This window comes from Chiloscyllium plagiosum, chromosome 11 (assembly GCF_004010195.1).
Source record: "Chiloscyllium plagiosum isolate BGI_BamShark_2017 chromosome 11, ASM401019v2, whole genome shotgun sequence".
NCBI classification, from domain to species: domain Eukaryota; kingdom Metazoa; phylum Chordata; class Chondrichthyes; order Orectolobiformes; family Hemiscylliidae; genus Chiloscyllium; species Chiloscyllium plagiosum.
Window position 1 is genome coordinate 14785711 of NC_057720.1, and position 17323 is coordinate 14803033.

Genomic DNA, 17323 nt, shown 5'->3' on the forward strand with positions numbered 1-17323 from the left:
TACTTAGCTATCTCCAAGGGGTCCCAGCAATCACTTTTCAGGATTCATCAGGCCTCTCTACCTACCTTGAGACTACAAGATCTGGACCAGTGAGTTTTTTGACACTTCACCAAATATACTCAGGTGTAGAAATAAAATGAAACAGAGAGAGTTAGGAAGTGAAAGGACTTAATTTACAAACAGATCATTTCATTGCATTGGTGATCCACTTCACAACAAACCTAATGCCATAACAGATACTACAGGGTAACGTTGCCACTTTCCCAAGTGCACTTTGCCATAGACAGAACTTGACATAAAAGATTTCAATGCATTTCTTGCACTGCACTGAATATTTTAGATGTATAGTGTTTAGACCATATGACCATAACAGAGAGACATCTAAGGACCACTTGGCTACAACAAATGCCTCTCTGAACTTCAAGCCTTGCACTGAATGAAACTTCTGGATAAATCAAAACACAAATGGATGCCTTGTCTGAGGCACGTGTAAAACAGTAGATATAAAATTGTATTACTTCTTCCAATGTGGAACTTTGAGAATGATCTCCAGCCCAGGAATTCCCTTGGAATGATGTTCCATCAGGTTGAGACCTGCAACATCTGTCAACTCAGGAAAATAGCAAAAGCTAACCGAGAATTTTAATCATGATTGAAAACAGGAACATAGGAACAGAAGCAAGGCCATTCAGCCCACTGGATCTGCTCTGTCATTTAATAAGATCACTGCTTATCAAATACTTTAATGCCTTTTAGCTGCCCCATCCCTACAATGCCATTAATAATCAAAAATCTATTAATTTCTACTTTAGATATACTCACAGACTGAGCTTCCATAGCCTTCTCATAGAATCATAGAGATGTACAGCACTGGAATAGACCCTTCAGTCCAACTCGTCCATGCCGACCAGATATCCCAACCTAATCTGGTCCCATTTGCCAGCACTTGGCCCATATCCCTCGAAACCCTTCCTATTCATATGTCCATCCAGATGCCTTTTAAATGTTTAATTGTACCAGCCTCCACCACTTCCTCTGGCAGTTCATTACATACAGACCACTCTCTGCATTGTAAAGGCTGCCTCTTTAGGTCTCTTTTAAATCTTTCCCCTCTCACCCCAAACCTATGCCCTCTAGTTCTGGACTCTCCCACCCCAGGGAAAGGACCTTGTCTATTTACCCTATCCATGCCCCTTATGATTTTATAAATCTCTATAAGGTCATGGCTCAGCCTCCAATGCTCCAGGGAAAACAGATCCAGCCTATTCAGCATCTCCCTCTAGCTCAAACCCTCCAATTCTGGTGACATCCTTGTAAATATTTTCTGAATCCTTTCAAGTTTCACAACATCCTCTGTGGCTTCACAATCCTCTGAGTACAATGAAAAGTTCTCTCCATCACAGTCCTAAATGGGCATTCCCCTTATATTTAGAATTTAACCCTCTGGTTCTTGACTCCCAAAAGAAGGGAGATAAATACTTGTCTCTTTAAGTATCTTGGTCACCTCTCAGTCTTCAAAACGCCAGAGAAAATAGGCCTAGTTGGCACAATCTTGCTTTATAGGACAGTACTGTCAGCCCAGGAACATGTCCAGTGAATCTTTGTTGCATTTTCTCTGTGACAATAAGATTGTTCCTGACATAAGGGGATCAAACTGCACATAATATTCCAGATGCAGTCTAACCAAGTTCCCATACAACTTTAGGAGGACTTCACTTACTGTTCTCTAATCCTCTTGCAATAAAAGCTAACATTTCATTAGTCTCTTTAACTTTTGTCTGTACCTACATGTTAGACTTCAGTGACTTATTGATGAGGTAACTCAAGGGCTTTTGCACATCTACGCTTTCCGAACTCTCATAATTTAAGAAATACTCTGCACATCTGTTTCAGCTACCAAAGTGTATAAACTGACATTTCGCCGCATTATTTTCCATCAGCCACATTCTTACCCAATTACTAAGCCTATCCAAATCCTCCATAGTTTTGGCATGGAGGGGACTAAGACTAAAGAGGTTTACACCTAAATAGTATTTAATACTGACACCCTCAAAGCTGATCTTTGAGATGAATACCATTGTCAGTTAGCTTGTATCTAGTAAAGGGACTATCATTTAGCCTTGCACTATCCCAGTCCAGATGCTGAAGGCACGTGTTCCAGATTTTCCATTCCATTCCATTCCATTTATTAGGTCGATTAATGCAATGAATTCACAAGTAATGGGATGAATGTTAAGTGGACCTCCAGCTTAGGCAATGATAATTCAGTGTCCCACTGCATTTTAAGTACAACTATTTGCTGTAATTTTAAATTCAACCTCTGTATTCAATTATAAAGGACATGACCACCATACATGGATAAAAAAATGATCTGATGGATATAGTCAGCATGAATTTTCATGGCTGACAAACTTGTTGAAGCTTTTTGAGGATGTTTCTAACAAACTGATAAAGGGGAATCAACCGATGTAATATATCTTGGGGAGGTGGTGGGGGGGTGTGGGTGGAGGGATGATGGTCACTCCCTTCCCAGTGATATTATCACTGTGCTGTTAATCCAGGTGTTGTTCTAGAGACCTGAGTTTGAATCCTCATTGTGGAATTTGAATTTTTTTTAAAATCTGCAATTAAGAGTCTAATGATGATCATGAATCCATCGTTGATTGTAAGGAAAATCTATCTAGTTCACTCATGTTCTTTGGAGAAGGAAATCTGCCATCCTTACCCTGGACGGTCTACATCTGACTCTAGACCCACAGCAATGTGGTTGACTCTTAACTGCCTTCTGGGTAATATGGGATAGGTAATAAATACTGGCCTAGCCAGAGATACCCTCATCACATGAACGAATGAATTATGATCAAGCCCGTGTAGGTAGGTGGTTAATAAAATTAAAATTATTTTTTATTCACTAGCTGGACATGAGCATCGTTGGCGGGTTAGCAATGATTGCCCATCTCTAGTTGCCTTTTAAAAGGTGACAGTGAGCTGCGTATTTGAAATGGTGCAGTCATAAGTATTCAGGCAAAGCTCTATCAAAAAACAATGGTTTGACATTGTATTGCAATAACTGAGAACTTTCATCCTCACCAGGCTCTGTTCTTCAACTCCCAATGGTTCATGTTCCAGGCAATGATAAAGAAAACACTTCAAAGACAATCTGCAGCTCTCCTTGATAATGTCAGCATTGACCTTAATGATCAGAAGGAACGTCGTGAAACTTGAAAGGGTTCAGAAAAGACTTACAAGGATTGTTGCCAGGGTTGGAGGGTTTGAGCTAGAGGGAGAGGCTGAAAAAACTGGGGCTATTTACTCTTGAGTATTGGAGGCTGAGGGGTGACCTTATAGAGGTTTATAAAATCACGATGGGCATGGATAGGGTAAATAGACAACGTTTTTCTTTCCCTGGAGTGGAGGAGTTCATAACTAGAGGATGAAAGGGGAAAAATTTAAAATAGACCTCAGTGACAACTTTTTCATGCAGAGGGTGGTGCGTGTATGGAATGAGCTGCCAGAGGAAGTGGTGAAGGCTGGTACAACTGCAACAATTTAAAAGGCATCTGGATGGGTATATGAATAGTAAGGGTTTGGAGGGATATGGGCTGGGTGCTGGCAAATGGGACTAGATTAGGTTAGGATGTCTAGTTGGAATGGACGAGTTGGACCAAAGGGTCTGTTTTCGTGTTGTACATCTCTATGACTCTATGACTGGGAGGAGTTTACTAGAAATTGCTCAAAATGGTAACAACTTGTCTATCAAGAAGCATCAAGCTTTGTGTCACGAGGTGTTAATGATACATTGGAAGTTATTATATGCACATAAACCACAGGACCTTCTGTCCCTGCACCCTGCTAGTCAAAGGTCTGAAGTGCTGATATTGGCAGTGTATTTTAAAATCAATCGAATGTCAAGGAGTGTAGGGCATTGTTTAGCAAATACTGAAAGAAGATGTGATATTGAACAATGTGTATGGAAATGGACATTTAGTTGGAACTTTTACACACCCATAAAAGGCAAAAATTTGGAGAGCAAGGCTTCCAAGTCAATAGCTACCAAAATGCTACTCAACTCTGCAAATGTCTGAAAAGCAAAATCACTTTTGCAGATTTTTGAAGGAGAAATGTGAATCATTGTGTAGCCCAAATGAATACGTTTACTCCTACAACCTTTACTTGTACTCAGTTAAGAAAAACGATAAAGAAGTGCCTAACCTCTGCTGATTCCCAGTGCTCAGCCCCATATGCCCTGCGCCATTTGTGAAATATTTCTGAACCAGATCCTATATAAATGTAAGTTGCTATAAATCAGCAGTTACACTCACAGGTACAAAGTTATCAGTAGCAAGGAGGAAAATCCTAATCAGACATAGATACACTAGAGATGTTGGATCTATCTTCACCATCCCTGCACCTAAATATAATTCCTCAAAAATCTGAACTAAAGAAAGCAAAACTTCATGAGTGCATTTTGAAAGCCTCAAATGTCAGTGAATTAACAACATCAGAATGCAATGAAAATAAAGAACTTGCTCCAAAGCACCGAGGTCAGCTGCATCTGGAGTCTGTTATAATTGTCAATATTGTTATTTTTATAAACTTAATACAAGAACAAGTTAAACAAAATACAAACAGCCACGCAGCCCAGCTGTGCAAGCAATGACAAAGGATGAGGTTTGTTCCATGATCATAGTTCCCATTTCTCCCATGGACCAAGCTTGACTAAAATAGGAAGGTCCCGACCAGTAGTTACAGAGTTGCAACGGGCAAGATCTAGAGCCCAACACAGCAGTTGAGTTTACAAAGGAGCACAAGAAGATAACGTAGTTAATCAAGAAGTGAAGTAGCTGAATTTCTAATGTAGGCAGAATGCAGCTGCAGAGAAAATGAACCAAATATGTGTAACTATTTTTGGTGGTTGACATTCCTTTCAGTTAAAGGATATACAGTCCTAATGTCTGTACGACATCATTAGTACATTTAAAGTGGGTGGCACGGTGGCTCAGTGATTAGCACTGTTGCCACACAGCGCCTGGGACCTGGGTTCAATTCCCATCTCGGTGTGGAGTTAGCACCTTCTCCCTGTGTCTGCATGGGTTTCCTCCGGATGCTCCAGTTTCCTTCCATAGTCCAAAGATGTGCAGGTCAGGTGAATTGGCCATGCTAAATTACCCATAGAATTAGGTGCATTAGTCAGGTGTAAATATGGGGAATGGGCCTGGGTGGGTTGCTCTTCGGAGGGTCGGTGTGGACTTGTTGAGCTGAAGGGCCTGTTTTCACACTGTAGGGAATCTTATCTAAAGTGTTTTCATAGCTAATAAAAGTGAAACACTCAAGCAATCAAACAGCACTACATAAATTATTCATGGGGATTAGAAACTCAGTACAGTGGAGAATAAGACAGGAAGTGGAACTAATTGGATAGCTGTGTCAAAGTGCTGTATCACAAATGTGGTGGGACCAATGGCCTTTGCCTGGACTGAAATCCTCTATGAATAACCCATTCAAACAGAGTACTAATTGTTTTCTGTAGTCACTAGTTAAAAGGTCTTCCTACCTGAATAGGAGTGTTGCAAGTATAAATGGTGTTTTGTTGAACAGTCTGAAGATGTTTTATCAGGTGCGCTGGACCAATCGACCAACCAAGCTGTCAGAGGAGATTTTAAAAAGCCACATTATAAATGTTTGGTCTACTACATTCTGTAAAATTCGATGAAACCTTTTTTGAAAAGTAAAAAAAATAGAAAATATTCAGTTATACAGAATCTTTCACAATCTCAGAATAACCCAAAGTGCTTCACAGCCAATTAAATATTGCCAAGTGTTGGTTCCCAATACAGAGAGGTAGGGTGTCACCATTAAAAATGACCAATGTGACTAATCTGCATGTGTGCAGTTGCACTTGTAACTGCTCTTGATGCACTTTCACAAACCAATTGTAATTTTAAATGGTTGCAAGGAAACAGCATCCTTGCTGTATCTTAAGGTCATTAGCTCTGAATAACTAATAGGCTTCAATGTCAATGATATGCTATAAAGTAAGGTCAGGCTGATTTCAGCGCAACTTAAAATAGCCTTCTGCCTAATAGTTATCTGCTAGGAAAGTAAAAGGCAAGTTCTGAGATTGGGCAAATGCAGGACAGATAGGACAACCCCATAAGGGAGATTACAGTTGGACAAATGACAGTAAAGTACGTAGGGTCTATTAAAATAATGGGGATAAAAACCTTTGCTCTGATATTTAAGGATGACATCAGAGTGGTGGTGAGAGATGATATAGGTTCGATGGAGAGTAAGGTTGAATCCATTTGGGTGGAATTTTAGAAATTCTAGGAAAAAAAAGTCATTGATAGGTATAGTCTATCGGCCACCAAATAATAATAATATAACATTGGAACAGGCAATAAACAAAGAAATAATGAATGCCTGTAAAAATGGTACGTCAATTATCATGGGAGATTTTAAGCTTCATGTCGATTGGTCGAACCAGGTTGGTAAGGGTAGCCTTGAGGAGGAGTTCATTGAATGGATCAGCAATAGTTTTCCTGAACAGTATGTAATGTGTAAGAAAAGGGGTAATCTGCCATGGGTGTCTAAGGAAATAAGGGAAACTATCAAATTGAAAAAGAAGGCATACAAAATGGCCAAGATCAGTGGGAAACTAGAAGATTGGGAAAACTTTAAAGGTCAACAGAAAGGCACAAAAAGAGCTACAGAGAAAGATAAGATAGATTATGAGAAAAAAGCGAACTCAGAATATAAAGACAGAAAGCAAAAGTTTCTATAAATATATAAAACAATAAAGAGTGGCTAAAGTAAACATTAGTCCTTTAGAGGATGAGAAGCGGGATTTAGTAATGGGATATGAGGAAATGGCCAAGGGATTGAACAGGTATTTTGTGTCGGTCTTCACAGTGAAGGACATGATAACACGCCAGTAATTGTCAAAGAGACAAAGGTAGGCGAGGACCTAGAAACTATCATTATCATGAAAAGAAGTAGTGTTGGGTGAGCTAATGGACCTAAAGGTAGACAAGTCTCCTTGCCCTGATGGAATGCAACCCAGGGTACTAAAAGAGACAGCGGGAAAAATAACAAGTGCACTTGTGGTAATTTTCCGAAATTCACTGGACTCTGGGGCAGTTCCAGCAGATCGAAAACAGCAAATGTGACACCATTGTTTTAAAAAGGAAGGTAGACAAAAAATGGGGTATTATAGACCAGTTAGCTTAACTTCTGTAGTGGGGAAAAGGCTTGAGTCTATTATCAATGAAGAAATAGCAAGGCATCTCGATAGAAATTGTCCTTTTAGGCAAATGCAACATGGGTTCATGAAGGGCAGGCATGCTAAATTAATCTTTTGGAATTCTATGAACACAGTGGACAACAGGGGCCCAGTAGATATGCTATATCTAGATTTCCAAAAGGCACTCGACAAGTTGCCACACAAAAGGCTGCTGTATAAGATTAAAAATGCAAGGCATTATGAGTAATATATTAGTATAGATAGAGGATTGGTTAACCAACAAGAAGCAAAGAGTGGGGATAAATGAGTGCTATTCTGGTTGGCAATCAGTGACGAGTGGTGTGCCTCAGAGATCAGTGTTGAGACCACAATTATTCACAATTTATGTCTGATTTGGAGTTGGGGAACCACGTGTAGGATGTCAAAATTTGTGGATGACATAGAGATGAGTAGTAGAGCAAAGTATGCAGACAACTGTGCGATGTTGCAAAGGGACATAGTTTAAGTGAGTGGGCAAAGGTCTGGCAAATGGATTATATATTTTATGGATTATATATTAATATGGATACAATGTTAATAAATATGAAGTCATCCATTTCAGTATGACTCACACTAAAAAGGACAATTACTTGAATGGTAAGAAATTGCAGCACGCTGCTTTGCAAAGGGACCTGGGTGTCCATGTGAATGAATCACAGAAAGTTGGTCTGCAGGTGCAACAGGTAATTAAAAAGGCAAATGAAATGTTGTCCTTCATTGCTATAGGGATTGAGTTTAAAAGCAGGGAGTTTATTTTGCAACTGTATTGGGTGCTGGTGAGGAATTTTGGTCCCGTTACCTGAGAAAGGATGTACTGGCAGTAGAAGGGGTGCATGAGGAGGTTCATGAGGTTGATTCCTGAGTTGATAGGGTTGGTTTATGAGGAGAGACTGAGTAGACTGAGACTATACTCATTGGAATTTAGAAGAATGAGGGGGGATCTTATCGAAACATATAAAATTATGAAGGGAATAGATAAGATAGAAGTAGAGAGAATGTTTCCACTGGCGGGTGAAACTAGGACAAAACGGCATTGCCTCAAAATTAGGGGGAACAGATTTAGGACTGAATCCAGAGGGTTGTGAATCTACGGAATTCCCTGCCCAGTGAAAGTGGTTGAGGCTTCCTCAGTAAATATTTTGAAAGCTAAGTTAGATAATGTTTTGAACACTAAAGGAATTAAGGGTTATGGTGCGAGGACGGGTACATGAAGTGGAGACCACAAAAAGGTCAGCCATGACCTTATTGAATGGCAGGACAGGCTCGAAGGGCCAGATGGCCTACTCCTGCTCCTAGTTCTTAGGTACTTATGTTCAAATTCCAAACACAGTCAACATTCTGAAGACTATTCAAGGGCTCCTCGCAAAGAACTTCCACTTCTTTGGCCTACCATCCTTATTTACAATTACTATGAATGGCACATTGTTGCTGGATGTGAATTTAAAAGCCATGTTCCTAAAATACTTAAGCTGCACAAAGTTGAAGTAATGTCACTTTTGTAACATCGGAAACAAAGTGGTTTGTGCATTGCAAGCTCGCACAAACATCACTGTGATAATGGCCAGATTATCAGTTTTGAGTGATGCTCATTTAAGGCTATTAATTGCCCAGGAACTTTGGATAACTGCCCTGTTGTCCTTCATATTTTTCTTGGGGTTTTCTTGGATTGGCCAGAAAGTGAGAGAGGAAAAGAGAGAGAGACAGAGAGAGACATGGAACAGAAATTGCTGGAGAAGCTCAGCAAGTCTGGCAGCATTTGTGGAGAGAGAGAGAAACAGAGTTAACATTTCAGGCCCAGTGACCCTTCTTCATAACCAGAAGAGAGATGGAGCCTTGGTTTAAAAATTGCACCTCAGTAGTGCATTCTGTTCACGTCAGTTTTGAACCCACAACATTCTGACTCAAAAGGCAAGAATGCTTCACGCTGAGCCATAGCTTAGTGATCGGAGCTTTATTTCTGAAGACCCTAGCTGAAAGAGACTTATGTGAGCTATTCATTTACAGTTTAAAACAAAGAAACAGTTAAGTTTTTAAAATACTCACCTTCCAGCCAGTCACACTAAAGGTTTTCCCCGCACTTCCAATGGTAATAGTCCTGTCCCACATGCCTGGCAAAGTGCCTATGAAGGCAAAGGGCAAAATCAATGTGAAATTAACTGGCCACCTAACTCTGTTAAAGAAGTAAGCAACTTAAGGAAGTTCACTTCAATATAGTAAAAACACAGAGAAACTCAAGATAGCTCAGATTGTCAAGACAGAGTGTGGCTAAACCCTGGGAAGATGTTGGAATCTCTGCTTCTGACCACCATCCAGTGAGCTGTGGTTTGAATGTTGGTTAAGGATTAGGCTTAATGAGGATTCTGTGCTCCCCTTGATACAATGTCCCACTGTTTGGCAGATTTCCAGCTGCTATCCCACTTAACATCAAGCCCTGGCAAATCCCACCCTGAATGTTGAATAACAGGATACACCAGTCCTTACACTGCAAAGGCCGACTGTGGGAAATCAAGACTCAGTTGCCTGAATACACTGTGAAGCATGACTGTCTGATTAAAATATCAGGGGCAAACAGGACCCATGTGAAGTAAGAAAGAACTTAAGGCTCAGGAGTGAAAGCTACGATGAGAGCAATCCTAATCAAGGAAAAGGAAACCTTCAATTGCTCCATGGAACAAAGGAAAAGGTAAGCAGAAGTGAACAAAGTCACCTAATTTGCTGACAGCAACAGGTTTTGTATAATTTATAACATTTGCAGAACTAAAGATGCAGATTATATAATGTAGTATGTGTTTCTCAAATCCTCTAGCAAACGTATTTAATTTAAAGTTCATCCATTTTCTATTCTATATCCCACAGCCAGCACTAACTATACTGCCATTGTTTAAGGTTTCCGTGCTGTATGATTCTATTAGCTACGGCATAGTATAAACCACAATGTCAGTCAATGCTGGAAAAGGGACTTTCAGAGGGACTGCAAGATTAAATTATTTCCAGAATCAATCTTGCTCAAAAAATAATCCCAAGGAAATCGTGTAAATCTGTCAAATCAGACAAGAAGAGTAAAGGCTTAACAGAAGGTCACGATTCTCCCCTCTCATCACCAGCAATAATCAAAGAGGCTTTTGAGCAGAACACAGGCAAAAGGAAAAAGCATTTCACAGCCATAACAGGAAAAAACATGAAGCCTAGTAAAATGGGCGGCACGGTGGCACAGTAGTTAGCACTGCTGCCTCACAGCGCCAGAGACCCGGGTTCAACGGGTCAGGTGAATTGCCTGTAGTGTTAGGTTAAAGGGGTAAATGTAGGGGTATGGGTGGGTTGCGCTTCGGCGGGTCGGTGTGGATTTGTTAGGCCGAAGGGCCTGTTTCCACACTGTAAGTAATCTAATCTAATCTAATCTAATCAAATGAAAAAGATCCATTTCAATAACAAAACCAGATAATTTCCATTTATCATTAAAAGGTGGGAACTGACACCTAGTTGGTCTCGAGTGGTTTTAGGACAGTCACAACATGTGCTGTGCATCTAACTATCAACCAGGAGACTCAAGGCAGTGAATCTCAGAAAACCTGAGAAATACTTCTTGATAGATCTTACTTGGGGTTGAGACCTTCACCAAGCGGTTTTTACCTCAACGGGTTTTCTTGGAAAATGCTTACATAATGGCTAGTAAAAAGATATGACCTCCTGTCCTATCATGACAAGCCTCTTAAAATAACCTAATATTAATACAAGGCTTTTAATATAGGAAAATGCCCTACAGCCCTCAGGTCTCCACAGGAATACAATCAAACAGAGACTGACATTGAGCCAAAGGAAGAACTATTAGGACAGATGACTAAATAATTTTAAAAGATGTGGAATTTATGGATTGCCTTAGAAAGGGGAGAGAGAAGTAGAAAAGTTTAAGGATACCAGAGAGTAGGCTAAAAGAACTAATCATTGCTGCAGAATGTGTGCATACACCAGTATAAGCCCATTTCCTCAGTATTACCTATTTTGATGTGCTTATGTCCATTGTACACGAGCCACTCATACACTTCATCACTGATGCAGAGAACATCATGCTTAATACACAGGTCTGCAATCATCTTCAGTTCTTCCATTTTAAATACCTAATACATGAACCACACTGCATTAGAATACGATGGGGAACTCCAGCCAAAACACTAGTTCTTAGACAAGGAGTGTTAAAAAAAATGAATTTGTTCTTTTAAAATGCTGCAAAAACCAAGCTTTAAAAAAAAGCAGTCAAATGGCACACAGCATTGCAAGCTCAGGCTAATCTATCAAAACAAATGCAATCAAAGAACACATGCCAATTCGTTTATCAATAAAACCTCCAGGCCGGGCCTTGCATCATCATCATCCTTTTTATTTATAAGAGCAATAATAGATACAGAACCTCTTACTGTAGATTTGAAGAACAAGCAACATTTGATAAGACAGCAGCAGTGGAAGCTGTGTTACTTTCAGAAAACAGAAGCACGTGGTGTCAACTCAGAGAAAACGTCCAGGATTTAAAGAAGCAGCAAAAGGAACACTCAAGCCATTCAACAATGATCAGCATATAATCAAAGATCCCTCCCACCCTGGTTATAATCTCTTCCACCCTTTTCCATCGGGCAGATGATGTAAAAGACAACACATACCAACAGATTTAAGAACAGTTTCTTCCCTGCCGTTATCAAACTTTTGAGTGGACCTCTCGTATATTAGAGTTTTCTCTGCACCTTCTCTGTACCTGTAACACTGTTTTCTGCATTCTGTTCTATTACCCTGATGTACATATGTAAAGTATGATTTGTCTAACGAGCACCGCAAAACAATACTTTTCACTACATCTTGGTACATTTGACAGTAATAAATCGAATCAAATCAAGGCAATTAAAATACTAGGTGTGTTATAGCCTTCAAATTAGTCAAAAGTTATCTATTAAATCCCTGTAAACTGAAATACATAACTTGTGGTTGAAGTATTTCTCCCACGCGCATAAGAATGTCTTTGTTTGAAAGAATGTGAATGGAGTTCAGTACTTGCTAAACAATGTTATTTGATTTGATTTTAAATTTAAAAAGTAGAACATGTGATCCAACATAAAGTCATATAGCGTGAAAACAGACCCTTTGGCTCAGTGGTTAGCACGGCTGCCTCTCAGTACCAGGGACCCAGGTTCGATTCCTGTCTCAGGCAACTGTCTGTGTGGGGTTTGCACATTCTCCCTGTGTCTATGTGGGTTTCCTCCCACTATCCCAAGGTGATCAGGTGAATTGGCCATGCTAACTTGCACATAGTGTTAGGTGCATTAGTCAGGGGTAAACTTAGGGAAATAGGTTACTCTTCAGAGGGTTTTTGGGGCTGAAGGGCCTGTTTCTAAACTAAACTAGTCCCACCTGCCTGTATTTAGTCCAAACCTTTCCTATTCAAATGTCTTTTGAGCATTGTAACTGTACCTGCATCCACCATGTGCACTGGCAGTTCATTCCACACGTAACCACTTTCTATGTAAAAAAGTTGTCCTTCCTATTCTTTACACATTGTTCTCCTCTAACCTTACCCCGAGTCTTGAACTCCCCCACCTTAGGGAAAAGACCTTGGCTATTTACCCTACTCATACTCCTCATGATTTTATAAACCTCTATAAAGGTCACCCTATCAAATTGCTATGCTCCAGTGAAAAACGTCCCAACCATTTTTTATAACTCAAACCTTCCGTTCCCTGCAACATCCTGGTAAACCTCTTCTGAACCCTTTCGAATTTAATAATACCTATAAGAAGGCAACCAGTACTCCAGAAGAGGTCTCACCAACATCCTGTATGACCTCAATATGATGTCCCAACTCCTATATTCAATGATCTGAGCAATGATGCCAAACACCTTCGCAACCACCCCGTCTTCCTGTAACACAAATTTCAAAGAATTATGGCCCTGAGCTCCTAGGTGTCCCTGATCTACAACACTACCCAGGGACCAACCATTAATTGCATAAGTCCTGCCCGCTACACATCTGCGAGATTGTTATTTGATGCTTAACTTTTCAGAAAATCAAAGATTAGATTTTGAAGCCATACCTTGCCCAATGGATTATTGGGTGTGTTAATGATTATTGCTTTGGTCCGAGAATTAAATTTACCGGAAAGCTCTTCTTCATCGAGTTTCCAATCTCCACTATCGCTTATGTCTTGCTCGACTTTCTCTTGTACCTAAATGAAGACACAAATGGTATATTTGACCTCTCCAACAGAAAATCTAGCATTTACAACAAACAAATAGTGGGAAATATTTAAAAACATATGATCATAGCAAATAGGAGAAGTAAACCACTCAACCCCTCAAGCCTGCTCCATCAATCAATCAATATCACTGCAGCTGATCTTCTCCCTCAACTTCATTTTCCCATCAGCTCCCCAAATCATTTGGTTTCCAAGGTCAGGGGCTCCCAAACCATGGGGACGTCAGCTCTGAGGCAGCAATGGAAACTGTCAAGGGAAGACTTTAGCTGTACAGTTTTGAGACAGACGCCAAGGTTCTAATGAAATACCAGGAGGATTTTTGGCTCCTGGGCCACATCACAATCTTTGAAATGGTTGTGGCAAAACTATCGACCCCTCACTCAACACCTATCCCTCCTCCCTCCCCGCTCATCAACTCCACCCTCCACTAATCAAATCTCCCATTCCCCAATTTGGTTACCCCAGACCCACTCAAAATTTCTTCTCCCGCAACTCTCTTCCCCAGTCCCCTCCCCAACTCAGTAACTTCCTCATCACCCCAAACAACTGTTGTGACATTGCTTTCAAGAGGACTATGCTAATGAGAAGTGAGATGCAAAAGAAACAAGGATGATGTGAGAAAACACATTTTTACACAGCGAGTAGTTAGGATATGGAATGCACTGACGAGAAGGAAGCATTAATGGAAGTATTCAAGCAGGTATTGAATGAATAGTAGTGTACAAAGCTATGGGGGGGCAAAGCAGGAGAACGGCAATAGGTAATGATGCTTGTTTGAAGAGCTGGTGCAAGCCATGATGGGCTGAACAGCTTTCTTCTGCATCTCAACAGTTCTGATTCTGAGAAAGCAACCAGGATACAGAAAACGCTAAACCCTCTTAAAAAGATCTGCACCTTTACTGTTATAAGCTTCAGGGCTATGGGCCATGGGCAGGAAATTGGGATTAGAAAGGGCATCCAGGTGTCTTTGGGTTGGCATGGACAAGATAGGTCAAAAGCCTCCCTTCTGAGCTGTATCATTTCTGTGCTTCTGAACCATGGCCTGCAGCCATTAGGCAGTTTATCTTGCAGCAACTGGTGTTAGGAAGTTGCAGCTGTGCTTAGCTGCTGAACCTTGACAGTGCATTTGTCTGTTGGACAGACTTGGAATATATCCTCCAATAGACAGAACCTATCGCTAGAAGCTTGTGTTAAGCAAAGCTGGAACCACAATGCCAAGAACTCTCTTTTACCCCCAATAATTCCCGACACCACCTGCCCTCAAACCCAGAATGTCACTATTTCTCAAAGATTAAATTGGGTCACATTAGGAACAAATTTGGAAGGACTAGCCTAAGAAATCAAAAATCTCTCTCTCCCTTGAAGATACTCAATGTATCATCCACTAACCATTACAGATGGAGAATACGAAAGGTTCACAATAATTTCAATGAAGACATTTTCCATCACCTCAATCCTGAATGATTGCCACCATATCCTGAGATTGCGGCTCTAAGATTATGTTTTAGATTTCTCAGTCAGGGTGAATCAGTGTCTTAGTGTCTACCTTGTCAAACACCTTCAGAATCTTGCACATCTCAATGTGATCATCTCTTTATTTAGCGAAACTCCAAAGTTTACTTAGCTTTAGATAAAAATTACCAACCGAGGTCTAGATAGTGAAACTGGAAACAATTATACTTGCAGAATTTCTCTTTCTGAGAAATATTTATATTAGATATCAGAAAATAGGTGCAGGAGTAAGTAATTTCACTTCATCTTGCCTGTTTTGATCTCTCAGGAAGCCAAGGGATATGGAAGGGTCTGAACGGTGAAACAGACTCTATCTCCACACCAGTTCCTATTTCTCATGTTTTATCTTCTGTCATTCATGAGATTATTGCTGATCTTCAGGACTGAGTATTTTGTGTATCTTCAAACAAGCAAACAGTGTATCATGTTCACCAGGGCATTAAGTGATCGATGTCCCCATAAAATGGACAACGAGCAAAAATTTAGAGCATATTACATAATGTGATAGTATTTATGTGCATCTCCAATTGACCGCTAATAGAAACTGTGTGGACAGTCAGAATGTACCACCTTCCTGAGGTTCTGCTAAAATTAACGTCGGAGGTCAGATGAACCTTGTAGCAATTCAGGCACTTACCTCTGACTGAAACGAAGGTAAGACCGTTTGGTTTTAAAAGTGCTTACCGGTAGCGGGCAGCGGTGTTTTTTTTTTCTCTTTCACTCTCTCTTCACAGAAAGAGCGGGAGCACCAGCGGGAAGTGACGACGACCAGAGGGGCAGCCGGGAAGGAAAGCGGTGAGTATTACTCACCCTTCGAAGCGGTCGGTCATTTCCAGTGCGAGCAGCAGCGAAGGTAAGACCGTTTGGTTTTAAAAGTGCTTACCGGTAGCGGGCAGCGGTGTTTTTTTTTTCTCTTTCACTCTCTCTTCACAGAAAGAGCGGGAGCACCAGCGGGAAGTGACGACGACCAGAGGGGCAGCCGAGACACGGAAGCAGTTAGTGTAAGCTTACCTGGGTAGGATTTTTCCCCCTTTAAAAGCGCGAAGGACCCTCCGGGTCCTGGAGGGGGAGGGGGAGCAGCCCGAAGTCGTGGTCCATATTGGCACCAACGACATAGGTAGGAGGAGTGCCGAGGATGTTAGACAGGCTTTCAGGAAGCTAGGTTGGAAGCTCAGAGTTAGAACGAACACAGTTGTTGTCTCTGGTTTGTTACCCGTGCCACATGATAGAGATTCGAGGAATAGGGAAAGAAAACACTTAAATGCGTGGCTACAGGGATGGTGCAGAAGGGAGGGATTCCGGTTTTTGGATAACTGGGGTTCTTCCTGGGGACGGTGGGACCTCTATAAACAGAATGGTCTACACCTGAACCTGAGGGGCACCAGTATCCTTGGGGGGAGGTTTGCTAGTGCTCTTGGCGGGGGTTTAAACTAACTCTGCAGGGGCATGGGAACCCAGATTGTAGCTGCAGGGTGCAGGGCCTGGAGTGTAGGAGGTTAGGAACATGGCATCAATTCCCAAGGAGGGTGTCTGTAAACAGGAAAGTGGCTTGAAGTGTGTATACTTCAATGCAAGAAGTATACGAAATAAGGTAGGTGAACTTGCAGCGTGGGTTGGTACCTGGGACTTCGATGTTGTGGCTATTACGGAGACATGGCTAGAACAGGGACAGGATTGGCTGGTGCAGGTTCCAGGATTTAAATGTTTGAGTAGGGGCAGAGGGGGGGGTAAAAGAGGGGGAGGTGTGGCATTGCTTGTCAAAGATAATATTACAGTGGTGGAAAGGACGATGGATGAGGACTTGCCATCTGAGGTAGTTTGGGCTGAGGTTAGGAATAGGAAAGGTGAGCTCACCCTGTTAGGAGTTTTTTACAGGCCTCCTAATAGTCCTAGAAACGTAGAAGAAAGGATTGCGAGGATGATGCAAGAGAAGAGAGAAAGTAATAGGGTGGTTGTTATGGGGGACTTTAACTTTCCTGATATTGATTGGGAAAGCTATAGCTCAAGTTCGTTAGATGGGACAGTGTTTGTTCAATGTGTGCAGGAGAGTTTCCTGACACAATATGTAGACAGGCCAACAAGAGGTGAGGCCATACTGGATTTGGTTCTGGGTAACGAACCAGGCCAGGTGTTAGAATTAAAGGTAGGTGAGCACTTTGGGGATAGTGACCATAATACGGTGATTTTTACTCTCGTGATGGAGAGGGATAAGTGTGTACTACAGGGCAAGAGTTATAGCTGGGGTCAGGGAAATTATGATGCGGTGAGACATGACTTAGGATGTGTGGCTTGG

The 17323-nt window shown here is 41.2% G+C and overlaps 1 protein-coding gene across 5 annotated transcripts in view; it reads right to left on the reverse strand.

The window, feature by feature from the left end:
• Positions 1-17323, reverse strand: part of LOC122554159 (kynurenine--oxoglutarate transaminase 3-like) — an 82712-nt gene that overhangs the window by 22200 nt on the left and 43189 nt on the right. For all 5 annotated transcript variants that reach the window (XM_043698735.1, XM_043698734.1, XM_043698737.1 and 2 more), the window contains 4 exons: positions 13357-13488; positions 11277-11397; positions 9326-9402; positions 5555-5644 (listed from right to left, as the gene is read on the reverse strand). In XM_043698735.1, the coding sequence (XP_043554670.1) occupies positions 5555-5644; positions 9326-9402; positions 11277-11397; positions 13357-13488 (420 nt within the window). The remainder of the gene's footprint in view (positions 1-5554; positions 5645-9325; positions 9403-11276; positions 11398-13356; positions 13489-17323) is intronic.